Below are 27,256 nucleotides of genomic sequence, written 5' to 3' on the forward strand. Positions count from 1 at the left end.
GATTTCTTTCTTTACATATTAAGAAAGGAAAAAAAAAAAACCCTCATCATATTAGATTCTGCCTCAGATCCTCTGAGGGCATCATCTACTTCTTGCCGTCCTTCCTAGGCACAGAAAGTTAGCTTACAAGACTCTTTGACACTGTAACTATGGACTTCCTCCTTAGGAATCAGAGAAGATCATTGCTGAGTTGAATGAAACCTGGGAAGAGAAGCTGCGTAAAACAGAGGCCATCAGGATGGAGAGGTCAGGAAGTTAAACTCTGGAATGTTTCTAAAATATCTGGGGAATTTGGATTACGTTTATAGTAAGAAAAGATAAAATAGAAGTTAAAAACAACCTTTCCTCCCTAAATACAGAACCAACAAACAAAACCTGTGTGAGACTTCTGGCCAGATTCACACTCAAGTGAAATTCAGATATTTGTTCTCTAGGCAGTCTTGTTCTTAGTTACCTACTACATGTTGCTAGGGAGCCATATAAAAATGGAAGATATTGAGGAATGAGTTCTTAATTTGCAAAAAGATTGCCTTTGATAAAGGCCCAGAGGAAAAAACCTGTTCTGATTATTGTCTTTCAGAGTGATGTTTCCTAAAACCTCTTTGGTAAGAGGTTAAGTAGTTTCAGTTGCCAAAATCTGTATTTTATCTTAACCTGATTTTCTACCCTAAGAATGAACATGACCTCAAATAATACTTTTTGCTGTTGGAATAGATAGATATTTTAGGGACTTCCCTGGTGGTCCAGAGGTTAAGACTCTGGGCTTCCAATGCAGAGAGCATGGATTCAGTCCCTGGTCAGGGAAATAATAACCCACATGCTGTGTGGCATGGCCAAAATATAATAAGAGTAAAGTAGTTGTTAAAAATATATACATTTTAGTTAATGTTAGTTTCTTCTTGCTTCCTGGAAGATGAGGTAGAAGTGAGCACTAATGTGTTGATAAAGTGAATGTATGAAACAGAATTTTCTTCTTTATTGTAGAGATTTTAAGCTAAAATTGTTAAATCAATGTAATGGTAGGCATGGGAACATGACATTTGAGAAAACCACATTTATAGATGGTACTCCCCATATCAGAGCTACTTTCTGCTTTTGTTGATTTTTAAGAAATTGTTCCTTGAATGGGATGTATTGCCTTCAGGGTGTATTCCTTTCTTCCTTTTTAAAATATTAATAGACATATTATTTATGAATCATTTTCTGCTTCCAGAGTCAGATGTGACAAAGTTCCTATTTGGGTAAATACAGCTTTACATAAGATAGGAACATAATTTATTTTGAATGTACTATTTTCCCTTAAAGATAATTTCTATTTGATGAAGGGATAAGTAGATTCTTTCACATTTGTGTTACTGACTTTAAACATAGATAATTGTTTTTGCTTTGCTTGCTTTACCTTCCAATTCATGTTAGATTGATATACTTATCATTTTGGTACTGTGATTCTGATGTGCTTGTTGCTCTTTCTAGAGAAGCCTTGTTGGCTGAGATGGGAGTTGCCATTCGGGAAGACGGAGGAACCCTTGGGGTTTTCTCTCCTAAAAAGGTAGGAAACAGTGTTGTGAAAGTGAACCAGACTGAGACACTTTTTGTTTGTCTCGGTCCTCGAGGCACTTCATGTCTTTCAGGGCTGGCTCTTCTTCCTTTTCTTTTAAACCTTGAGACATGGCTTAATTTCTGATATTTTTTATTTCATCTTACACTGCAAGGCCAACCTGTTTCTAAAATGCTTTCAGAAATGTTTACTGTTTATAGAAATAAAATCCAAGGCAGTAAATCTGTAACTTTTGGTCATTATTCAGTGTATTTACTCATCTTAATGGTTGCTTTCTCGTAAATTCCTAGCCTAACCTAGCACATCTTGCCTCAGTTTAGTTGCTCTTTCTATGTAGATTTCCCCACAGGTACCAGCAACCCTGAATTATAACTCTTTGGAAGCAATTTCAGCTGTTCAGGTTTGTGTAGAAAAATACCACTTCAGTTTGCTTCTACACTTTGTGTGATAGCCATTGTCCTGAGTAAAGCAGTTTCTGTGCTATCCTTCTAGCCTCCTCTTCTCCTTTCTCATTTTTTTTTTTAAACTTCAGTAGTTACCCTCCTACTTACTTAGGTAGTCATAGTTGTTAAGTAGTAGATACCTTTTAGCTAATTAGAAAAACAAGTTTTTTTTTTTTACTAAGTTGCTTCTTAGTTATTAATAGACACTGGGAAGCTATTATGAAATGGTTATTTTGTGTGCTTATTTATCTATTAATAATAGAACATATACTGATGTACAAAGCATAAAATTATACTAATAACAAATGGTCTTTCATTTCAAATGACTTCAGATTGGCTACTGTATACTTAAACTTCTTCATGCGAGGGTCTGATGGTGGTCTCTCTAGGTTAGCATAGAACAGGGTATAGAGTTTTCAGTTGGTATTTTTGTTTTATTTGATATGAGATACTCCTGTGGTTTTTGTTAGGATATATTTGGTTAGGTTTTTCTTTTTTTTTTCTTTTTAATAAATTCTGCTGTATTATTTTCATCGAAGAAGATTGATTTAAAGACATTTTAGATATGTGCTATACACCTGGAACAATAGTAACAGTATTTTATATGTTTATATTGCCAAAGGTCAGTGATTTTCATAATTTAATAATTTTTCCTTCAGTAAGACACTATTTTATTCAGATACATTATTTGTGATTTTAGAGTTTTTAGCAGTTATAGGCTTAATAAAATTTAGATTGTGCCTTTGCATATATCTAAAGTTATTTTTAACATCTTTTAGTGTTAAGAACAGTGAGGAAAATTTTTGTAACAACTTAAATAACTTGAATAAGTACTGTGTTATAAACAGCACAGAATTTCAAACTGAGATATCTGTTTCCAGGGCTTTTTCTTACTTGCTTTAACTTTCTAGACTTCTTCAGGAAAGAAAGGGATACCCCTAACCACATCCAAATTCAGTTTTAGAACCTGTTCCTGATGTATTAACTCGATTGGTAATCCTTACCCATATATGTATCAAATTGACACCTTTTACAATCAAATTGTACAACCTAAATATATGCAGACTGTCATTCATATCTCAAAAGAACTAGGAGAAAGTACTCTTCAGGCAAGAAAAAAAATGAAAACCTGTTCTTGAGGTTCTGGTTTCCTTAGGCCAGTGCTATGCTAGGTTTTAAAGAATGCTGCCCAAGAGGGTTTTAACTTTCTCAAACCAGCTACAGAGACATGTTAGTTGGAAAGATGTAAAGGTTTTCCTAAATTTCTTTTAAATGATCTTTTGCACTCCCTTTTCTTAACCTGCTCATCTGACTCTCCTTTCATTTTTCTGCATTTGCTGGCACTGTATCTTGAGTAGATTTTGACCCCAAGACCATGTGACTTATTTTTGGATCCCAGTGGGGTATTTTCACCAAAAAAGGTTGGTTTTTAAAAGATTTTAAAAACATTAAGAGTTAGATGAAGAGGATTTTATAAGATGTGTTATTGAATGTCAGTAATTTTTAATTCTTGTTTAAGATAAAGAAGGTTGGTTTTTTAAAAGATTTTAGAAACATGAGTTAGATGAAGAGGATTTTATAAGATGTGTTACTGAATATCAGTAATTTTAATTTCTTCTTTAAGATAAAGACTGACAAACTAAAGACAATAACTGGAACCATGGAAGAACTGATAAAAATTATAGAGGGAAATGACAGGGGATGTGGGAACATTTTTATGATATAAATGAAAAATTACATACTTATTGGCAGTTGTAGGGGATGAAAAATAATTTTTCCTCTACCCTTCTGAATTCTTGAATGAGAATAAAAGACAGATTAACCAGAGGTGGGGGAAAATTTATTTAAACATGTGTACCTCGTGTATACATGGGAGAACCCCATGGAAAAATGAGTAACTCCCTAAGATGATTTAGAATTCTGGCTTAAATGCCATTTTAATAGGGAAAGAGACAGGGAGGCAGGCCTGTCAGGGGAGGGTAATTGGCTTTTAGGAAAAGATGAAGGGGCCCTTTGAAGAGCAGATGGTAGATATGACAAAGTTTGTTGGGTGTGGTGTCAACTTCTACTTTTCTCTCCTGGTTGTTAAGACTCCAGGAGGGGATTTCTAAGTTCCTTTTGGACAATTTGTGTTTAGGCAGGAAAGGGGATTCAGAGGAAGCCTCTCCCTGCCTGTGCTATTGTGTAACAACTCAAAATAATTAGTATGTCAGTGGAATATTAGGAGTGGCAAATTCTGCTGCTCTTTAAGAATTTTGAACGCTCTTCAAGTGTTGAAAAAAATTATGTTTTTTTTCCCCCCAGAGAATCAGCCTGTTCTGATTTTTCTATTGTGTTCTCCATGCTTTGACCTTATTAAGAATGGGATATTGTTCTTTATCCCAGAGCTCATGTTTTTAAATAGAATGCATTAGTGTGGTTTGGGAAGGCCTGAAGAGAGTTATTTTCTGTTTATCATGGAATTGCAACTAAGAATGAAAGAAGCCCTGCTTCTAGGCACTCTGGTAATCTAAGGAGCCATCCAGCCTCCTCTGCGCCCCTGTCACTCTCGCAGCCCTCTCAGTGGTGCTTGTTCCACTCTGATCATCTCTAACCTTTTTCAGACACCACATCTTGTTAACCTCAATGAGGACCCTCTAATGTCCGAGTGCCTGCTTTATTACATCAAAGATGGAATTACAAGGTACATTTGTTTGTTCTTTTGCTCAATCAGTGCTTTCTTTTCTCTTAGGATGATTGCATAGCTAAAGGGAAGTTGTTTGGTAAAAAATTTCTTTTATTAATTTGCTGTTTTTCTCATCTGAAATAGTTATAAACTGTCCTCTGTACTCTTTTCAAATCAGTGTTTTAACCAGCTGAATCAATTAGCATGTGTAGTTTTAGAAGACTGTATGTAAAATTTATCCTCCTAACATCTTATATGAATTTTTTAAGTATTAGTTTACTGGTATCTTTTTATGATGTCTCTGAGTTATTTGGTGTATGTGCCTCTTCATATCTTTTTCTCATGCAGGGAGGTTGATCATATATGAAAATAGAGTTTGCAGTTCACAGCCTCTGATTAAAAAAAAAAAAGCAGTACCTTTTTTGTACGTACCAAAGAATATTCTTTGGGAGAAAGAGGCTCATTGTTTGTGGTGCTTTCTGTGTCTGAATTTCCCTGGGAAACACTTTCCCTTGTGTTCAGGGTTGGCCAAGCAGATGCTGAGCGGCGCCAGGACATCGTGCTGAGTGGGGCTCACATTAAAGAAGAGCATTGTATCTTCCGGAGCGAGAGGAACAACAGCGGGGATGGTGAGAGTTCTCGGCTCAGCTTTTCCAACAACCTTTTCATTCTATATTATGAGAAATCCCCAAGATTTGGTATCCCCTGTCTCTTTCAGTGATACTTTTATATACAATCTAATATTTGAAAATGAGGGGACCTGGGCTGTTTATGAATGCAGGCATGAACATAGCTACTTTACATGAAAAAAGCCTGGACAAAAGCAGCACTTTTGTTACCGCTAAGAATTGAGTAAGACATAGGCAATTAGGCTTGGTCTTGAATCTTAATTATTTAATAGACAAGTAAGAAGGGAACAGATATCCTGGGTAGTGGGAGATTTGAAGGGCCTCTAGTCTTAATCCAGTGCAGTTTATTTATACCTAAAAGGGAAGAAAAAGTCAATCTTGATTTTTGCCCAGATTATTAATGAAACAACAAGCTAATAGTGTTTTTGTGCTATATAATTTCAGTTCAGTTCAGTTGCTCAGTCGTGTCCGACTCTTTGCAACCCCATGAATCGCAGCACGCCAGCCTCCCTGTCCATCACCAACTCCCAGAGTTTACTCAAGCTCATGTCCATCGAGTCCGTGATGCCATCCAGCCATCTCATCCTCTGTCGTCCCCTTCTCCTCCTTCCCCCAGTCCCTCCCAGCATCAGGGTCTTTTCCAATGAGACAACTCTTTGCATGAAGTGGCCAAAGTATTGGAGTTTCAGCGTCAGCATCAGTCTTTCCAATGAACACCCAGGACTGATCTCCTTTAGGATGGACTGGTTGGATCTCCTTGCAGTCCAAGGGACTCTCAAGAGTCTTCTCCAACACCACAGTTCAAAAGCATCAATTCTTCAGCGCTCAGATTCCTTCACAGTCTAACTCTCACATCCATACATGACCACTGGAAAAACCATAGCCTTGACTAGATGGACCTTTGTTGACAAAGTAGTGTCTCTTCTTTTGAATATGCTATCTAGGTTGGTCATAACTTTCCTTTCAAGGAGTAAGCATCTTTTAATTTCATGGCTGCAGTCACCATCTGCAGTGATTTTTGGAGCCCCCAAAAATAAAGTCAGCCACTGTTTTCACTGTTTCGCCATCTATTTGCCATGAAGTGGTGGGACTGGATGCCATGATCTTAGTTTTCTGAATGTTGAGCTTTAAGCCAATTTTTTCACTCTCCTCTTTCACTTTCAACAAGAGGCTTTTTAGTTCCTCTTCACTTTCTGCCGTAAGAGTGGTGTCATCTGCATATGTGAGGTTATTGATACTTCTCCCGGCAATCTTGATTCCACCTTGGGCTTCTTCCAGCCCAGCGTTTCTCATGATGTACTCTGCATATAAGTGAAATAAGCAGGGTGACAATATACAGCCTTGACATAACTCCTTTTCCTATTTGCTACATAATTTATTCCTTGCTAATTAAAATACTGGGCTTCCCAGGTGGCTCAGCAGTAAAGAACCTACCTGTCAATGCAGGAGACATGAGTTTGATCCCTGAGTCAGAAAGATTCCTTGGAGAAGGAAATGGCAACCCACTCCAGTATTCTTGCGTAGGAAATCCTATGGAGCCTGTCAGGCTGCAGTCCGTGGGTTTGCAAGAGTCAAATATGACTTAATGACTGAACAACAACAACAGGAATCAAAATATTACCTTTGGAGACTTCCCTGGTGGTATAGGGAGAAAATTTCTTCCCTGATGCTAGGAAAAATTGAGGGCGAGAAGAGAAGGGGGCAACAGAGAATGAGATGGTTGGATGGAATCACTGACTCAATGGATATGAGTTTGTGGAAACTCAGGGACATAGTGTTGGACAGAGAAGCCTGGCATGCTGCAGTTCATGGGGTCACAAAGAGTTGGACAGGACTTAGCAGCTGAACAACAACAGCAACAACTGATGGTCCACTGACTGGGACTCCACGCTCCTAGTGTGGGAGCTCAGGTTCCACCCCTGATCAGAGAACTAGATCTCACATGCTGCAGCTAGGACCCTACCACAGCCAAATAAATAAAATATTTTTTTAAAAAAAGAAAAAATATTAGCTTGATCATAATTTTCTGATTATTACCTATATCTCATACTTAAGATTTCTGATGGTTTTCATTTTTATATACTGAACTGTCCAGATATCACTGAAACTAACATTTCCTGTCTTCTTCTGAAGTTTATCAAATTCTTAAGTGAATTTAAGTATGTTTCTATCTGAGCCGCAGCCCTGGTCCTGGTGCCTTAAAGTGAACTGTTATATAGACACTGAGCCACTTGATTGGTTGCAGAAATCTATGCTAGTCACCTTGAGTCGTCAGCTGCTTCCCATTGTTTTCTTCCCATGGTCTGTGATGATAACATTAGTTTGCGTTCCTCTTAGTTATTGTGACTCTGGAGCCCTGTGAACGTTCAGAAACCTACGTAAATGGCAAGAGGGTGACCCAGCCTGTTCAGCTGCGCTCAGGTGAGACTGGGAGAGGCTTGAAGTCTTCAGAACACATGGCTTGCACAAGAAACTTTTTATTTTTAAATCTTTGTCTCAGGTTGAAGTGATAGCATTAGGATTTCTGTTCTTGTAAAACTCCAAAAACTGCTTTTTGCTTTAGGGAAGGTGAGGCTATTAACCAAGATACTGTGCATTTAAAAAGTGATTTCTTAACCCTATTTATATTTTGTGCTAGGAAACCGTATCATCATGGGTAAAAACCACGTGTTCCGTTTTAACCACCCGGAGCAAGCACGGGCTGAGCGGGAAAAGACTCCTTCTGCTGAGACCCCCTCTGAGCCTGTGGACTGGACGTTTGCCCAGAGAGAGCTTCTGGAAAAACAAGGAATTGATATGAAACAGGAGATGGAAAAAAGGTACTGTACAGATGCAATGTGGCCCACATGACTAGCACTTCTTTTCAGCATTTAGTAGGATTCCTGAAACAGCTCCATGATTTTACAGTTTCTTTTCTTTCTTGCTCTTCTTTTCCTTGTAGGCTACAGGAAATGGAGATCCTATACAAAAAGGAGAAGGAAGAAGCAGATCTTCTCTTGGAGCAGCAGAGACTGGTAGGAGCCCATCCTACATCCTCCGTTAGGAAAGGGCAGCTTGCTCTCATGTCCCACCTTCCCCGTCCCAGATATGAGCACTCGCCCGTTGCTTCTCCCGCTCTCACTGACACCATGCGCTCTTGTCTCGTGTCCTTCATGGAGAAGGACCTTCCATCTCCTGGTAGCCTTAGCCTGAAATACTGTCCTTAAAGGTACTACTTCTGTGCCTCTATGTCTTAAAGTCACATCTTCTATCAAAACCAAGTGCTTTTTGAGGAAATACTGAGAGCTTTCTTGTAGCCTTGGCCTCTTGATAGTGGTTTTTAAATATGCACCAGGGGTGACTCTGTCAATAATAATTACTCTGAATATTGAATTTGATGGGTGTTTGCCTTGGTTTTGTTTCTGATCACCTGATAGTACTAATTCTTTGCTCTTGGGCTGACTTGGGGATTGTTCTTATGCTGGGTGGACTTTTTTTTTTGTAAGTTAAACTATGTCTAAAAGTGTTGCTGCACAGTTGCATGCGTTAATCCTTTTCTGTTCCCTGCATGGAGTCTGAATTCTCAGTAAGGGTCTCCGTGGCATGTGTGGTGACAGTGGAAGTAGGGGCTGCCCAACCAACTCCAAGAGGAGAGGGAAGTCTGGTTTCTCTGGGTTGAGAAAGCATTTGTGTGAGTAGCTGAGAAATCAGTTTCAGGTTGTAGCTTGTGATGCTAATGGCGATAGCATTTTATGATGTTAATTGATTTTCTAGTTTTTTTAGAAATTGAATTGCATGAATAAATAAATTTATCCATTAGTTAGATTTTCATGTTTCAAGCCATCCAGTTTTGGATTACAAAGCCTTGGTTATAGGAACCTTCTAGGCATTCATTTGGTATATGTTATTGAGAAAAAGGCATAGCAACCTTTGGATACTGTGGATGCAGTTTAGGAATTTTTAATTTTTTAAGATTGATGGACTTCTTAGAGGTATTAGGGAGAAAGGGGGAACTGGTTAAGGAGGCATTAGTGAGAAAGCTGGGATACTGGTTTCTTCCCTTAGCATAAAATACAGCATATAGAATACCAAGTGTAAATACAGCATGTAAACCATAGCCTTACAGCTGTACTGTGCTTTGAAAAAGAGAGGCTGTTGCTAAATGAATCAGAAAAGCCAAGGCCTTGTGCAAAAGCAGTCTTTTCCAGAGCAGCTTGATTCTCACTCTTGGCAGTATGTTAACTCAGTTTGTTATCTTGGAAATTATAGTAAAGCCCAAAAAAGAATGGATTGCAAGAATAAATCAAGTGTTTGGGGCAAGATAATAGCAGTGTATTAGAGTCTCTTTAGGAGGCCTCGTTGGCATTAGTTTGTAATGAAAACACAAAGATTCAACTACAGTGTGATTAAGGGCTTGAAAACTTTGTGACACATGAAGGAGCCTTTAACAGTAATGTCTTGTATTTGTATACAGCTTTATAATTTACAGAGAGTTTTAACATCCATCATTTTTCTGATTTCCAAAATAACCCTCTTTAGTTGCCATATATGTAAATAAAGTGACAGACATTTCCTCGGGTTTATAGTTGAGGAAGCAAAGTCTAAAAAAATGCTACCTTGCCCATTCTTAACTGATGGGTCTGAGGCTTAAACGTGAGTCTTCTGGCTTTCTTTGGTGTTCTGTCCAATAGAGCAGTGCTTCTCAACATCTTAGGAGTCTTGTCAAATGCTGATGCTGATCCTGTAGGTTTGGGTAGGACCTGAGATTCTGCATTTCTAAGAAGCTCCCAGGTGATGCCAATGCTGCTAGGGCCATTTGAGTCACTAACCAGGTGTAAACGAATAGTGATGGCTGGTGATCATCCTGTGCTCTGAAATAAAGACAGTGACTGTTAATAAACAGAAAGTAAATTCAGATAGTAAAGAATCTGCAACGCAGAAGACCTGAGTTCAATCCCTGGGAAGGGAATGGCTACCCACTCCAGTATTCTTGCCTGGAGAATTCCATTGTCAGAGGAGCCTGGTGGTCTACAGTCCATGGGGTTGAAAAGAATCAGACATGACTGAGCGAATTTCATATCAAACCAGATGGCTCCAGGGCACATTTAGTTTCCGGAGGACATACTTAGTTTGCAAGTAATCAGGTTCTGATTGTCGATTGCTCTGTATCTGAAAGCAGTCTAGGATTTTAAGAGCAGCTCCTTAAAGCAAGGAGGTTCTTTCGTCTTATAAGTCCAACTGTCTGTTCCACTTAAATTTCTTATCCTCAAAAGGAGTTGATTTCTAGTACTTCAGCCTGAGGAATATTTAGCCATTAACAGTACTGAATTAAAAATGTATTTTTATGACCCTGTATTAGTCAACCAACAGATATGTTTTGAATGCACCCTATGGATAAACACCGAGACGATACAAAGGACTTTATATTCAGTAAATGTTTATTATTTATTGTATGTGATTATTTTTGCATAATAACAGCATTACAAAAAATGGAATTCAGGCTCATGAGTTTTTTATTACAATAATTCCCCCCACTGTGTCCCATTGTTACGTTGCTGAACATTCTTTCTTAGTTAGTGCTTGATTGTATGCCTGGTCCTTTCTCTGCTTGCTTTTTGACACATGTTTTGGGAATCATCTCTCTATTTTCATAGTCTTCAGGCAGAGTCTCTTCAGGAGGCCTACCTTCCATTTGATATTTAATCAAAACAGCAGGATCATTTAGTGACATGTGAGTTGGACAGATCTGAGTAGTTTTTCCAGCCCTGTAATAAATGAATGTAAATATCTTAAAATCTTTTTTTTTTTGACATAAGATAGGATTTGAATCTTGGCATGTAAGTTTTGCAAGAGTTTTCAGTATTGTGGCCAGTAGTAAGTGATAGGGGTGATACGTTTGAGCTTTAAAGAGAACATATTCTACAGAGGCAATATGACCAGTATTATAAAAAGAAAGAAAATTATGGCCACTTGATTTAACTTAGTTCTTTTGAATTTATGTAAACTCATTTAATTATGTTTTATTTTAGAGTTTAAAGGCATAACTTTTATCACTTAAATATATTAAAGCAATAATTAGAATTGTTATTTCCTTAATTAGGTATTCATTTCATCATTAGGCAACTTTTAAAGGAAAATAAAAGAAGCCCAGAGGAAAAAACTGATAGTTAATTATGTAGAAAGAATCAGAGCAAATTTGTGTTCTATATAACTCAGTTTTTGCATATATACAAGAAAACCTTTTTAGATGTCAGACATACTTTTTTTCTCTAATGTTTATTAATGTCATCCTTTATCACTTAAGATTAGATTTTATTAAGATTTTTAAACTAAAAAGGAAAAGGAAAAAATAGTGTAGAGTGTATAAATTTAGCTTTATCTGTTTTTTGCTGATAAATTTTCAAATAAGTAGGTATTATAAATGGTTTAGTATCCATTTATAGGCAAATGTCAATAATACAAATCAGTAGTAACGTCTCCAAATTCAGGGGCCAAATTATTGCTATTATTGTTAGGGGTTATTTTTTCATTCCCTAGAAAGTAACTGTACATACAGAAAAAGAAGTCTTTGGTCTAGAAAACAAGATACTATTTATCAGTTTCAATTCTTTTTTTTTTTTCCTAAACCTTTCCTAGAGATGATTATGGTAACCATAGCCAAGTCAAAGAGACTATTAAATAAGAACATTTTCATTTACTAGACTACCTTGAACTACCCTTTTAGTGAGTAGTTCTTTTTCCAGTAACTTTTATCTCTTGAATAGAGAGCCTTCCTTAATCTTGTCTGTCATAGGGAGTTCTAAATCCAACCCAGCTTTCATTTAGACCCATGTTAGCAAGATTTGCTTGTGTTTGTTAAGAATAATCAGTTATTATCCAAATAGCCATTGAAATTGCTTAGTTGTAAAGTCAGACTGCTATTTTAAGCCTAAGTAAAGTTGTTTGAAAAAGAGGTAATGGTGCAAAAACAGCTGGAAAGACAGAGAGTTGGAGATAATGTTTTAAATAGTGTCCACAATCAGAATACATAAGCAGAATATGATCTTTTGTGTTTTACATGTTGATAGAGTTGTCAACTTAAAGTAATATTCCTCAAAAAACTAGAAACACCATAGGTTTTCCTAGATGAAACAACAGATCTCTAGGTTGTATTTATTAAAATATTACTTTGGCAATTTTAAATAATGTTTAAATGAAAGTATGTTTTCCTAGCTTAGTTTATGTTCTGGAGATTTGTTTCCTAAAATTTTGGAGATGAGGTATTTATTGGTTTAAGTGTGTGGAAAACAAAATAACAGACTCACTATAAAGATCCTTTTTTATGTGTCCTTATTGTATGGATAACAAAATTTAATTGTAACAAATGAAATAGATCAATTTGTCATGACACAGGAAAGTAGCAAATCTGATGTGTGCTCATGGAAAGACTAGTTTCAGAACCCTCTTACCTTCTAGCAGAAAAACAATTTGGTTGATAAGAATCTCTCATGGTCTGCTAATAGGGATTCTTAGCATTTTTAACATCCCTGTTTGACTGCTTCTTTTTCTACTTTCTCATCTTCTAACTTTTTTCTAGGGCTGCTCTTTTTAGTAAAGCTAAACAAAACGTGGCATTCTCCAGCATTACTAACCTTTGTTAATCCGCCTGCTCGTCACATCTTGTATGGCATCTGTGCTCACTCATGGGGGAAAGAGTTTCTGGAAGAAGCAACAGCAATAACCAAGGCAAATGTGGGGAAGTGGCTGCATGGGTGTTAGCATGTGTGGGGTGAAGGTTTTAGTTCATTCTCTTGAGATAGCGGAGATGTTATTTCACACCATTTTGTTAATAACTTCATGTGACCTTACAGTGAGAGACTTTCTCACTGTTTCAGCCCTCCTAAGAAATTTGATTGCAGATTCCATCACTTAAGCCACAAAGTGGAAATTTGGATTAATGTTACTAGAAAAAAAAAAAAAGCAAATCTTCATATTGATGATAATCTACATAAGCATATGTCTTAATAGACTTGCACATTATCTAGGGTTTTTTGTTTGTTTTGGGTTTGTTTTTTTTTTTAACTTTTTTAGTTTCATTTTTTAATTTATTAGGGCTTTTTTTGCTTGCTTTTTCTTCAATTTGAGTTTCCTTTTTTACATTTTAATTTTGGTTATTTTGGGGCCATTTTTGATTTTGTTTTTCCAAAGGACGCGGATTCTGATAGCGGGGATGATTCTGACAAGAGATCCTGCGAAGAGAGCTGGAAACTGATTACTTCTCTGAGAGAAAAGCTGCCTCCCAGCAAGCTGCAAACCATTGTTAAAAAATGCGGCCTCCCCAGCAGTGGGAAGAAACGGGAACCAATAAAAATGTATCAGATCCCCCAGAGAAGACGCCTAAGTAAAGACTCCAAGTGGGTCACCATCTCAGATCTCAAGATTCAGGCTGTGAAAGAGATATGCTACGAGGTTGCTCTCAATGATTTTCGGCATAGTCGGCAGGAGATTGAAGCCTTGGCCATTGTTAAGATGAAAGAACTTTGTGCCATGTATGGGAAGAAAGATCCTAATGAGCGGGACTCCTGGAGGGCAGTGGCCAGGGATGTCTGGGACACCGTTGGTGTAGGGGATGAGAAGATTGAGGACGTAATGGCCAGTAGTAAAGGTGGGACTGATGTGGATGACCTCAAGGTTCATATAGACAAGCTGGAAGATATTTTGCAAGAAGTCAAAAAGCAAAATAACATGAAAGATGAGGAGATAAAAGTCTTAAGAAATAAAATGCTCAAAATGGAGAAAGTCTTGCCGCTGATTGGGTCTCCAGAACAGAAAACCCAAGGAAACCAAAAATCAAAGGAACCCAGTGGTGCTGGTGCCAGTAGTAAGCCTGAGAATGATGTAAGTAAAGGCGACAGCGGAGACCTTGGTAAAGAAGAACGTGTCTCCCAGCTGATGAACGGAGACCCAGCTTTTAGACGTGGACGTCTGCGTTGGATGAGGCAAGAGCAAATTCGGTTCAAGAACCTGCAGCAGCAGGAAATAACAAAGCAGCTTCGTCGGCAGAATGTACCTCATCGATTCATCCCTCCGGAGAACCGGAAGCCGCGGTTTCCGTTTAAGAGCAACCCTAAACACAGAAACTCATGGAGTCCTGGGACACACATCATCATCACAGAAGATGAGGTAATAGAGCTTAGGATTCCCAAAGAGGAAGATGGAAGGAAAGGAAATAAGCCGGAGAACCAAGAAAAGGGTACTAGAGCAGCTTCTAAGGATCCCCAGTTACCATGGGGCCCTCAGGGCACTCGAAGTCAAGATCACATTCAGGTTAGCAAGCAGCACATTAATAATCAACAACAGCCACCTCAGTTACGCTGGAGAAGCAATTCTCTCAATAACGGCCAACCGAAAAGTACGCGCTGCCAGGCATCTGCTTCCCCAGAAGTGCTCGCCTCCCACAGTGGCCACTCCACCGCTGACCTGCAGACTTTTCAGGCGAAACGCCACATGCACCAGCACCGTCAAGCTTACTGTAGTTATAACACTGGAGCTCAGCTGGAGGGCAGTGCAGCCACTTCTTGTCAGAAGCAGACTGACAGACCCAACCACTGTAGCCAGTTCGTGACACCTCCGAGAATGAGGCGACAGTTCTCGGCACCCAATCTCAAAACTGGTCGGGAAACCACAGTCTAAATTACTGGACAAGCTTGAATTCTTGGTGGAGGAAACAGGCGATGGTAGCTTATGATTTCAGTTGGTTCTAGCCTTGGCCTTGAGTTCTTAGTATTTACATTGTGATTGTAATGTTGTGTTCCTAAAATATGAACTGATTTTATTGTTAAAAGATAAGACACTGGTAAATGTTTCAACACCTCCCTGTTGTTTGTATACCGTAAGTGGGCAGTTTCTGGAATTTTGGACAAAACACTGAGACCTCCCTTATTTTTCTGAGACTGTCCTCCTTTCTTGGTGCCTAGATAATATACTTACTTACCCAGACTGGTCTTGTTTGGTGTAAGTTTGTTATGTTTTTGTAAAACCTATAAATTTATCTGATATCCAGAAATAACCTGCCTCTTGGTTTATGCAAACATTCTAAATAGGAATTTGAGATGTTGAATTGAATGTCTATTATTTCCCCATGAATGTTAGACATTAGTTTAAAAATAAGAACATGCAGCTGTGGACACAGCTTTGGATTTCCTATCCATGTCTGTTTCTTTCTTTAAATATCATTGGAAGTTTCATAAGCCAGAACTAAATGTCTTTGTACGTATTTTTTATAGTACACAACTGTACATCTTCTGGGGAACTTCCACATCTTCTTACTCAGCTGTATTTTGCATAGAACTGATTCAGTAGGTTTTTTTCCCTTTTGAATACATCAGTGTTTGTATAAATTCTGTCATAATACTGAAATCTTTAAGTTGGCACCTGCTTGGATTTCTGTTTGTGGTTTGCATTTTGAAGTTTAACATCATTTCTCACACAAATACATACAGAAAGACACTGAACTATTCACCAATGTCACGCCAACAGAAATACCAACAAAATACACATGATGCTTTGAGTAGTACATATAAGTTTATTAAGGAGGTTATTTGGTGGAGAGAGGGAAGAGGTGATACATGGGGAGAAGGCTGCAGCCTTTGGCTGTGTGCTGCTTGTTTTCAGTAGGTGATGAAATACTGAAATAAGTTAACTTTGGTCTGATTGAGAATAAAGGAGATGATGTATAATAAACTATTCTTTGGTCAGCAGCAGTAACGCTCACAGATTCTCAAGCAAGGAAAGAGACGTCCTGATGAACAGTTACTGTATCAATACCTCATTTTACCGTATTGTGGTCTCAGTTTGCCTCACTGGAGAATCCACTAAAAAAGATGGATTTTGATGGGAAGAAAAGAATAGTTTTCTACATCCTTCATTTCTTGAACTTGTCAGAAACTTTTTTAAGAGGCGGTGTGAAGAGCCAGAGATGTCTGTGAGATTGCCTGACACCACGTTGTTGAAGATCCCCAAGTCACACTAAGTCACCTGTCAGACGCTTGTCTTCCAGATGGTGTGAAAAATGACATCCAGGATAGCAGTTAATGTTCAAGGAAGCCTCACAGATTGTGGTTATATAGGATGTTTTTCCTTTGCGTGTGGGCACTATGCTTTATTAGAACATTGTTTTTAATCATAGTATTTTTTTTTCTTTGCTTCTAAGAAAATGCTTTCATAATGCACAAAAAGTTGCTTCCAATTAACTTCGGGGGCTATTTTTGCTTTCATAGCTAGAGCAGTCCTAGTCTTCAGCTGAAGTTTTATGGCAGATTAGACAGGAGTGATGTTTGTAATGAACTGACTTAGTTGAGATGACAGTGTCCTGTACCAGGTGGTTTGAATGTACTTTGTAGGCTACTTCAAATCAGTCACTTCAGTGCATCTTGTGTACTCCGCATTTGTCCTTCTTAGGCATAGTTTTCTATTTCTTTCTTGCAAAAAGTTCATTTTCTAAAACTAATAATAATAATAACTCAGCTTTCAACTCTGTATCAGAAGTGGGCTCTCAATTTTCCAACTTGAGATAACATAGGATAGACCTATGTATTTTCATTTTTATGGTAGCCTTTTTAATCTTCTTATGGACAGGTATCTCCCTTTGGCACTGAACAATGGGAGTGAGTTTCTACTGCTGATCACGAGGCTGTAGAATGAAGAGAAATACAGTGTTTTCATTCACAAATGTGGGTTGTGGTAGGCACTATACCCACACTTGATATTCCAAAGGATTAGATTTATATTTGTGAGGCACCCTCAGGTTACTGAAATGTTTAGATATCTAAACTAGCCCTTAATTTCAGATGACCAGAAAGAAAGAAACCAAGGTTTGATTGATTGCTACCTATCTCCCTTCATGTATTTCAGAGCAGATACTTATTTTAGAAAATACGAAATTACTTTATTGACTCTCACTAAAGAAGTAACCAGTACCATGCTTTTGTGATTGGTTATATTGCCTTGTTTTGTTTTGTTTTTGAATTTGACAGTATCTGTCCCCAAGCTTAAATCCTACAAGATCAAAGGTAAATGGTCACCACTAAGTCATTATTATATTACTGAAATATCCCTAGCTGTTATCATGGTGCAGTTTTTTAAGAAAAGTTTGCGCTGTTGAAATTACATAATGATCTGACATAATAGACGTTGAGTCCTAATCAATTGGTACAATTTCACAAATCAAACCACACACTGTGGTATTCTTTGCAGAGTTAGTTTGTTTATCTAACAAGTCTAAACCTTTATTTTTACTTCTAATTCTTTCTGGTGCTTCTCTTTTCACTGGAAATGCATTGAATGGGAATTGTTTATTCTGTTGAAGTGACTTGAAGTGACCTCTTGTGCTTCAGGTGCAGATTGATGCTGGGAGGAAAAAAAAAAACAGGACAAAACACAGTTTGCCACACCAATGTCTGCATTAAAGGCTGTCAGACTATAGGAAGTTACGTAGGTTTCCTCCGGTCAGCTGCTATGCCCTGTGCCTTCCTGGTCCTTTGTAGACTTGCCTTAATGATATACACAAAAGACTGGGAGCAGGGGAAGCTGCTGTCCTGGAATACCTTAATGAAGATGCTTTCTTAGGTGCAATGCAAAGCAAGTACTTGTTCTATGCTGTCAGAGCCAGATTCTGTATTATGAACAGTTTTCATAATTGTCTACTTTATGTCATCTTTATGAGATTTAAAAATCTGCTCTAGATATTTAGTTTGAACCACTGTAGGTTGTGAAGTGTATTGGTTTCCTCCCATCGTTACTGTAAAAAGAAGTTGTGAATCTTCTTGTTAATGAACTATGGATTTCTCCCCCAGTTTCTTTTTAAAAAAATGCTTGAAGATTGGTCTTTGAGTGTAAGATCTACCTTTTCAGAAAGGGAGAGTTAGTTTGTAATGTTAAAAAATAAAGTCCTCATTCAATAAAAACTGAAGTTACCTTTTAAGAGTGTGATTTGTCTCTGATGTGGGAGGAGGGGAGCGGGAAACAGCATGATGCTGATTAAACCTGGGCTTGACTTTTATTTATTGCTTTTTCATCTGAAGATGATTACAAACCATATCTTTAACAACATTTCTACATGAACTTCATTTGTTTAGAGCTTTTGCTTTTCTTACCCTTTTTGAGTTATCAAAATTCTGTCTTAAATGAGATCTTTAACCCTTATTTTATGCTACCTTTTACTTAAATAAAAGCTTTTCTACTTTTGACGATGAATGAGGATATCAGATATCCCTGTATGACTTCTCTGAGTTTACCTTGAGCTGTATTTTCTATGTTTTTACTATGTAATTTTGATTTAAAGTTTTCTTTAAATGAAATGGTAAACTTCCCTTCATATATATAGGTAGACATGAAATTTCTGAAAAGCTTTGAGTAGCTCTGTTTAACTTTTCTTTTTTTCCTTTAACCATTGCTTTTCTCCACCCAGAGTATTGGTGATATGTTAGAGGTGAACAGGACAAAATGGAAGATTTTTCTGGAACAGACCATCAGTCTTACTGAACATTTGGACATGCATTATTTTTTATGTTGATAAAGAACATAATCATACATAAGAGAGTAGAATACAATATCTACGTGGGTTTTTTGTTCCCCTGCCATGAGTTTTTAATATGAAATCTGGAGCTTGGGGGAAACATTAAACTTGGATTGGTTTGCTTCAGGCTTTTTCTCTTTCCCTTCAGGTACTTTGTATCTCTACTGTCGGTGAAACTGGTGGAAAAGTGGCCAATATCTGACCACTTCTAGAACAGTACAGACGATTCCAGTGTAGTATAATATGTGTAGTGATATACACAGAGTGAGCGTGGGCAGATTGGGAAAAGGTTTCTGAAAGAGGAAGCCCTGAACCAAGAGCAGAATCCTAAAGCACACGTGTCAGTGTATCCAAGTGAAGAATGGCAGAGGGAAGGAGGAAGCGTGTCAGGTCCAGGGACCTGCAGGTGACTTGGGGTTGGTTGGAACACAGCTGTGTGTTGGAGGGTGATAAGAGATGAGTGGACCTGGGGAGAGGGGGCAAGGGCCAGACTGGCATGCTGGGTTAATGGCATCCCATCCCATGGCTTGGGATTTTTGTCTTGAGTGTGATAGAAGCTAACATATATTCTACAGGGAGATTGCATTGTCATATTAACCTTTTAGAAATGGCTGAAGTTTGGGTGGGAGGATGAGTTGGAAGAAGGCAGATTCAGAGCCCAGTGCTTCAGTTGGGAACTTGATGGAGGAACTAAATGAGAAATGATACTTTCCAAGCAGGCAGGGAGAGAGGGCGTGACTGATGGATTATTTGGAGATAGAATTAATGAATCATTTTGTGGTGGGGATAAGCCTATGTATGTATCCCATGAGGTGGTGAATGGCTCTTGCTTGAACCATGGTTGGAAAATAAAGTAAATGAGACCAAAGCAGGCCTGAGAGATAGGAAAAGACAGGGGCTGCACAGGTCTAAGAACAGGTGTTGCGGGACCCCCAGAGGCATAGATCTGAGGCTGTGTCTGCATGGTACTGCCAGTGGTGAGTAAATTAAGGTGTTGACAAGAACTGGAACATGGATGTTTCCCTTCTAGCTATTGCTTGCTAGTTATAATCCACCGTGAAAAGAGGAATGCAGTATTAGCAAAAAGAGCCAAGCCTCTAATGTCAAAAGCAGCCTAACTGGAAAACCCAGAATTATGACATTCATTTTTACCTTCAATGCCATCTCCTCAGAGATGCCCTCATTGTGACGCCATCGTCTCTCACCAGTAGTACCGCAGTAGCCTCCTAACGAGTCTCTTCTCTCCTGTTCCTGACCTCTGTACACCATTGTCCACACGGCAACCTGCATCATCCTTTGAAAACAAAAGTCAGTGCCAGTGGCCTCCAGTGGCTTCCCATGGTGCTTTGTAGCCTCCAAGGCTGTCCGTGTTTTGGCTTCTTGCCTGCCTCTCTGACTTCATGTCTTAACATTCCCTCACTGTGCAAGCACTTTGTTCTTTGAGCTTGCCAAGCTTGTTCCCACCTCTGGGCTTTGGCACTTGCTCAAGACTAGAGTCCTTTCTCCTTGTGCCTAACTCCGCTTCCACATCAATGCTCACGTGCCCCTTTTCCTGCTGCAGCCGATCCCAGGGCAGCCCACTGTTTAATATTAGCTCTGTGCGCCTATTTGGTCCTTGCATGAGAATGTAAATTCACCTAGAATAAGTACCTTATCTGTCGTGCTTTCTTCACCATCCATCTGTGTGTGTCACCCAGAAGAGTGGTTCTCAAAACTGTCGTGTGCATGAGAAGCTTCCGAGGGCCTTGTGAGAACACAGAATGCTGGGCCCACCCCCAGAGTTTCTGATTCAGGAGGTCTGCAGTGGGGTCTGATAATTGTGTTTCTGATAAGATCTCAAGTGATGCTGCTTTTTCTACTGCTGCTGGATCAGCATCTGTCTTTGAGAACCACAGTCTAGAACAGAGACTGGTAAACCTTTTCTATAAAGGGTCGGGTAGTAAATATTTTAGGTTTTGTGGGCCTCATATGTAAGTAAGTGTTAATCACTCAGTCGTGTCCAACTCTTTGCGGTCCCATGGACTGTAGCCCGCCAGGCTCCTCTGCCCCTGGGATTCTCCAAACAAACATACTGGAGTGGATAGCCATTCCCTTCTCCAGGGAAACTTCCTGACCCAGGGATCGAACCCAGGTCTCCTGCATTGCTGGCAGATTCTTTACAGTCTGAGCCACCAGGGAAGCCTCCTATGAGCCTCATGGTCTTTATCAAAACTGCTCAGCTCCACTGTTGTAGCAGAATAGCAGCTGTAGATGATAAGCAAAGGGATGGATGTGGGTGTGTTTTGCTAAAGCTGCTGTATTTATAAAGACAAGCGGTGGTCTGGATTCAGCCTGCAGATTTGCCAACCTCCGGACGCTTCTGAGAACTGTTGACTAGATCAGCACACAACTGTAATCTACTCTAGAAGACAGACAAGTGCCAGTTGCTGGTGATTCCGTGGTGAATGAGAGGTTCCTGGCCTCATGAAGTTCACAGAGTCATGGAGGAGATAGCCATTAGACAGTCACATCAGTGGTCATATAGTACTTTTGTGACAAATGCCTTGAGGGAAAATCACAGGATGCTCTGAAGGTCTACAACCAGGCGTCTCAGGAGATGAAAGATGGCCTTTTTTTGCTCTCAGCTGCTGACTTCCATTTTGAGAACGAGAAGGAATCAGGAAGTTTTTCTTTTCTTCCCACATCCAGGTCTGCATCCATGCATTCATACCCATACCTGGCCTTCCCTCCTCTTGGTGGAAGAACTGTCTGTGCTCCTGTCTTAGCCCAGCCCTCGTTCCCTTCATTCCGTTTTCTGAGGGACTTACTGTACACCTACCCCTTCTCTTTCACAGCATCTGATTTTCTCCTTCTACATTATTCCTGTCAGCGTGGAAACACCAGTTTCAAAAAAAGTTTGTGTTCCCTGTGATCTGCCACTGTGTTTGTTCCTTTTTCTAGAAATACTCCTGAGAGCGTTTTCTGTACTTTTGCCCACTGGCTACCTTCTTTTTCTTGTCTCCTGTCCCCATTCTTGACCTCAGTCCAGTCAGACTCATTCCCACATCACCACTGCAGCCAGTCTGGTCAGGGTCACCAGGAGTCTCCTTGGTGGAAAATCCAGGTGTTTTCTCAGTCCTCATTTTACTAAATCTGTCTAGCATCTTACATGGCTTGCCTGCTCTTTACTTCTCGAAACCTTTTGTTCTCTTGGCTTCTTATTTTTCTCTTGCTGCTCCTTCATGGTCTCTGTGGCCGCAGACATAGGCCATTTTTTTTTCCTATATCTGCTCTTTCCTCCAGGTGACCTCACACATTTCTGTGGCCTCCGCTTCTGTGTTCACACAGGTGATAATGAAGACAGCACCTCCTGTTGAGCATTTACAGTGAACCTTTGAAAGACACATGTTTGACCTGCATGGGTCTACTTAGATGTGGATTTTTTTTCAGTGAATACGTACCACAGATCCACATTTGGTTGAATCTGCAGGTATGGAACCTTGGAAACCGAGAGCCGACTGTAAAATTATGTGCAGGTTTTCAGTGCCCCATCCTGTATTGTTCAAGGGTCAACAGTACTTGGACCAAATACATGTAATACATTTTACATGTATTAACTCACTGAATCCTCCTAGCACCCCTCCTCTGTGAGGTGTAGGTGTTGTTAATCCCATTTTACATACTTTCCCATCCTCGCACAGCTGCTCAGTGGAATCCAGGTCCGGTCTCAGGCAGGCAGTCTGTCTGCAGACCCCTGCTCTGCCTCCCTCTCTGCTGACTCTCAGAGGTACTCTCTCCAGCCTGGGCCTTCCCCCAATCTCTGGTCACGGACACACAACTGTGATCTGACATCCAGAGAGTTAACTGGCATCTCACATCTGAACTATCTAAACCAGAGCAGCTAGCTCAGACCAGAATCCAAGAGTGATCCTCAGTTTCCCTTTCTCTCTCACACCCCATGGTCACATCTTCATCTGCAGGGCACACTTCTCCTGCCTCTAAAACATATACCAGCTCCATTTGCTCACCTGCTGAGACCCTGGACCAGGCCACTGCCATCTCCCTTGAAACTGCAGGGACAGCTTCACGGCTCCTGGCCTTGTTCCAAGTCCACAGGCAATTCTCCATGGACATTGGTATTTTTACTACATATGCTAGATTTCCTGGCTCTAGGCTACCAGTGACTCCCTTAGGATAAAATCCACAGTCCTTTCTATGGCCTATAAACCTGTCCATAACCCAGTACCTATCTGACAGTTGTCAGCTGCTTCTCCAGCTCTTCTCATTCCTCCAGTCCACCCGCACCGGTTTTCTTGCTTTTCCTTAAATACACCAAACTCCACATTAGGGCCTTTGTGCTTGCTGTTAGCTAAATTTGACTGGAATAAGAAACCTCCACCAAGGATCTCAGAGTGCTTGCTTAGATCTCTGATTAAATGTTATCTCTGCAGAGAGACCTTCCCTGAGCACCTAATCTTAGCTTTCCTCCACTCATCTCTGCTCTCTATTGGCCTCTGATAATTCCCTTTCTTCCTAGGACTTCTCTCTCCTGAAATCATAGCATGTACTGTGTCTGTTTACTGTTTATCGTATCTCCGTCACCAGTGGAACTTTTGTCTTATTGACCACTCACTATCCTTAGCATCTGGCACATAATAGGAGTGAAGATGGTATTCATTTGTCAAATGAATGGACGGATAGTGGTTTTTCTTTGAAAAAAATAGCATGCTCTGAGTCCAGTTGCTTGGGTTCAGGTCCTTTTTCTACCACTTGCTAATTTTGATCTTTGGAGAGTTACTTAATTTCTTTAAGGTTTTTCTCCTTTTTTAACATGAGAATAACAACAGAAACATTTTCATAGCATTATTGGGATGCTTGGAACAATCCATGTTAAACATTTAGAATAATTCCTAGCACAAAGTAAGCTTTAAAATAAGGATAGTCAGGTGGGAGAGAACATTCTAGAAGAGGAAACAGTCGGTGCAGTGCCTTTATAAATATGGAGCATATATTCAGTTAGTTGGAACTTTTTATAAACAGAAAAGACTATTGGTAAATATATTATTTTTTAGCATGTTTTCTGTAATGATTCTAATTTACTCCATGAAATGGACAGAACAGTAGTATCTGAATCTCTTTATCCATTTATTGCAGAAAAATCCAGGGCTTAGTAGTATTTTTCTGGTAACAATCAAAATATCCTTGTTGGAAGCTCATATGCAGCCTGGTTTGGGGAAGAGGAGGCCAATTCAAGAATTGGTATTGACATTTGGGGGCTTCCTTGATAGCTCAGCTGGTAAAGAATCCACCTGCAATGCGGGAGCCCTGGGTTCAATCCCTGTGTTGGAAAGATCCCCTGGAGAAGGGAAAGGCTACCCGCTCCAGTATTCTGGCCTGGAGAATTCTATGGACTGAATAGTTCTTGGGGTTGCAAAGAGTCAGACATGACTTAGTGACTTTCACTTTCACTTCAAATTGACATTTGGACTACCAACTGCTTATAGAAATTTTTCCTGGTCAAAGTGTAGTTAAAGTTTTAGGTCTATAGCATTATTGAACATCTCTTTATGTCAGCTTTACTGCCACTAAAGCACAACTACAGCTTTTAGGAAAAGTCACTCTTTTAACTGTCAGAATCTAAGGACTTTGTCTTCATTTGGTAGTTTGACCAGCTTGTAAACTCATTTTTTTCCCTTTTTTAAAAATTGAAGTATAATTGCTTTCCCATGTTGTGTTAGTTTCTGCTGTACAACTGAGACTCGGTTGTATGTATATACATATCCCCTCCCTCTTGAACCTCCCTCCGCCTCTCCCGTCCCACCCATCTAGGTCATCACAGAGCACCAGGCTGAGCTCCCTGTGCTATACAGCAACTTCCCACTGGCTATCTATTTTACTCATGGTGTAATCCTATTCTTGAGGAAATCCTCAAAAATAAACCAGTCACAAAAAGTCACAAGCATACATGATTCCACTTACACGAGATACCCTAGAGTAGCCAAAATCATAGAGACAAAAGGTAGAATGGTGGTTGAGGACTGCAGGGGTGGGAGTTAGTATTTCATGGACAAAAAGTTTCAGTTTTACAAGATGAAGAATTCTGGAGCATGGACAGTGGTGATGGTTGTACAACATTATTAGCGTATTTCATGTGTTAAAATGGTTAAAATGGCAAATTTTATGTCGTGTATATTGCTATAATTAAAAAATAGGGGCAAAAATGAAAAACAAAAGAATTCTCAAGCTAAAATATTAACATTTTTTTCCATCTGATGCTCTTTAGGTAAATCAACAGTCTTTCTCTTTTTGCTGAGAGAATCCTATGTCATACATAGGTTTTTAAAAAAAAAACCCAACCTTTTATTTTGAAAAAAAAAAAAAAGTACAGTGAACCTTTGTATACCCATATGTATATACTATTTCTGAATTGTTTGGAGTAAGTTACAGATACCATGTTAGTTTACCCCTGCTGCTGCTGCTAAGTCGCTTCAGTTGTGTCCGACTCTGTGCTACCCCATAGATGGCAGCCCACCAGGCTCCTCTGTCCCTGGAATTCTCCGGGCAAGAATACTGGAGTGGGTTGCCATTTCCTTTTCCAGTGCATGAAAGTGAAAAGTGAAAGTGAAGTCACCCAGTCGTGCCCGACTCCTAGCGACCCCGTGGACGGAGGAGCCTGGTAAGCTCCAGTCCATGGGATTTTCCAGGCAAGAGTACTGGAGTGGGGTGCCATTGCCTTCTCCGAGTTTACCCCTAAATACACGTAAATATCCTAAAACCAAGGATATTCTCTTAATACCATTATCCCATCCAAATATTTAATACTGATTCAAAATCATGTAACATACAGGTAATTTTCAAATTTCCATAATTGTCTAAAAAATATAAATGTTAGAAGTATGTATGTTTTTTTAATACAAGGTCCAATCAAGGTTTATTTATTGCATTTGGTTCTTTTATCTTTCATTACATAGGTATTTTTGAAGAGTCAAGGTCCCTTTCTAATTTGATTATTTCTTCGATATTTGATTTAGGTTAAACATTGTTAAGAACGCTATTAATGTTATATTGTGTACTTCCATCTGCTTCACATCAGTAGATGTAAAATGTCAATTTGTCCTATTTTCAGTAATGTTTAATAAATTTAGTTAATGTGTTTTTTTCTAGTGCTTTCTCATTAGTAGGCTCTTGCGATTGTGTGAATATTCTGTTTTCCATCTGTCAGTTGTGATAGCTTGTATTAATGATCCTTGGATGATTCAGTTACTACATCTGCGGTTGCAATGTAGTAGTGATTTTCTGTCATTCCATCTTCATTTGTTAACTGGCCTTTTGTTTTGTTTTTGGTAAGGAAGAGCTTTCCCTTTTTTCTCTCTATCTTTCAGTATCACTGTGGTCTCATGGATTCTTTTTATACTCAACATGCTATATATTCTTTTCCTGTTGTTATTATTTATTGACCAGTGGGAGTCTTCATCCTTTTGAAATGGTCCTCTTGGTCTTTGAGTACTCTGTGCTTCCTGGCACAAGATATTCTGGGGTTGCCTTGTATTTTCCTTGCTCCAAATCTGAAATCAATCATTTTCCTAAGGAGCCCTGGTTTCTGTTAGTGGAGAATGGTATTTAGAAACCAAGATGGGGGGCTGGATATATGTAGACAAGAAACTTTCTAAAAACACTGCTTGTCATTTTGATAGTATGTTGCCATTTAAGAGGACTTTCACATACATTTTAAAATGGTTTGTCATTTTATCCTTCCTGCAGTCCTGCCTTAAAGTTAGGCAGGTAGAATAATAAAATCTTTATTTTAAAAAAAGGCCAAAATGAGGTGTTAAAAGGATTAACTTTCCCAGAATTATAAGACTAGTAAGAGCAGATTCCAGGAGCAAAACCCATGTCTTTATACCTGGTACTTTATGTTTTTCTTTTTCTCTTTTCCCCACAGTACATGGTATCCTAAAAAGCATGTTTAGATGTCTTTAAAAAGCTATCTTGCTGACTCTTGGTCACTGCCAGCTCCATGAAAGAGAGAAAGTTTCCTTTGTGAGACTAAACGATAAATGACTAGAGCCTGGAGAATATTTGCGTCCTTCTTAGCATCGCCATCGGGAGCCCCTTTTGTGATGGAGTTCGCTAACTGGGCTTTCAGTGATCCTCTGTATGCATGGAATATTTGATTTGTGACTTGGAGAGCTTTGTTTGAAAACAGTACATGGTCATACCTAAACCTTCTATCTCTTTACAGCCTGTAATCATGCCACTCCTGGAGAAGCAGGAAGCCTCATAGTTTATTTTTTAAAGGCTGTGCTTAATGCTGTGATTTGGTATTTTACTGTGTGAAGGTCTTTTCCTTAACTTGTTTTGTTGTCAAAAAACACAAGTTTTTTTTTTCATGAACACACCAAGGAACTGTTTTAGACACTTTTTTCCCTGTTCTCTCTCCACTATGCC

General features: G+C 39.1%; 1 protein-coding gene across 9 annotated transcripts in view; it reads left to right on the top strand.

The window, feature by feature from the left end:
• The window catches only part of KIF1B (kinesin family member 1B), a 151,316-nt gene that overhangs the window by 70,449 nt on the left and 53,611 nt on the right, over window positions 1-27,256 (top strand). For 8 of the 9 annotated variants that reach the window (XM_070385216.1, XM_070385222.1, XM_070385218.1 and 5 more), the window contains 7 exons: window positions 167-246; window positions 1,474-1,549; window positions 4,605-4,684; window positions 5,189-5,295; window positions 7,633-7,716; window positions 7,934-8,114; window positions 8,237-8,309. In XM_070385216.1, the coding sequence (XP_070241317.1) occupies window positions 167-246; window positions 1,474-1,549; window positions 4,605-4,684; window positions 5,189-5,295; window positions 7,633-7,716; window positions 7,934-8,114; window positions 8,237-8,309 (681 nt within the window). Of the gene's footprint in view, window positions 1-166; window positions 247-1,473; window positions 1,550-4,604; window positions 4,685-5,188; window positions 5,296-7,632; window positions 7,717-7,933; window positions 8,115-8,236; window positions 8,310-13,461; window positions 18,229-27,256 lie in introns of those variants that run through there. The other variant, XM_070385225.1, reaches the window with a different exon arrangement.

Source organism: Bos mutus, chromosome 16, assembly GCF_027580195.1.
Source record: "Bos mutus isolate GX-2022 chromosome 16, NWIPB_WYAK_1.1, whole genome shotgun sequence".
In the NCBI taxonomy this organism is placed as follows: domain Eukaryota; kingdom Metazoa; phylum Chordata; class Mammalia; order Artiodactyla; family Bovidae; genus Bos; species Bos mutus.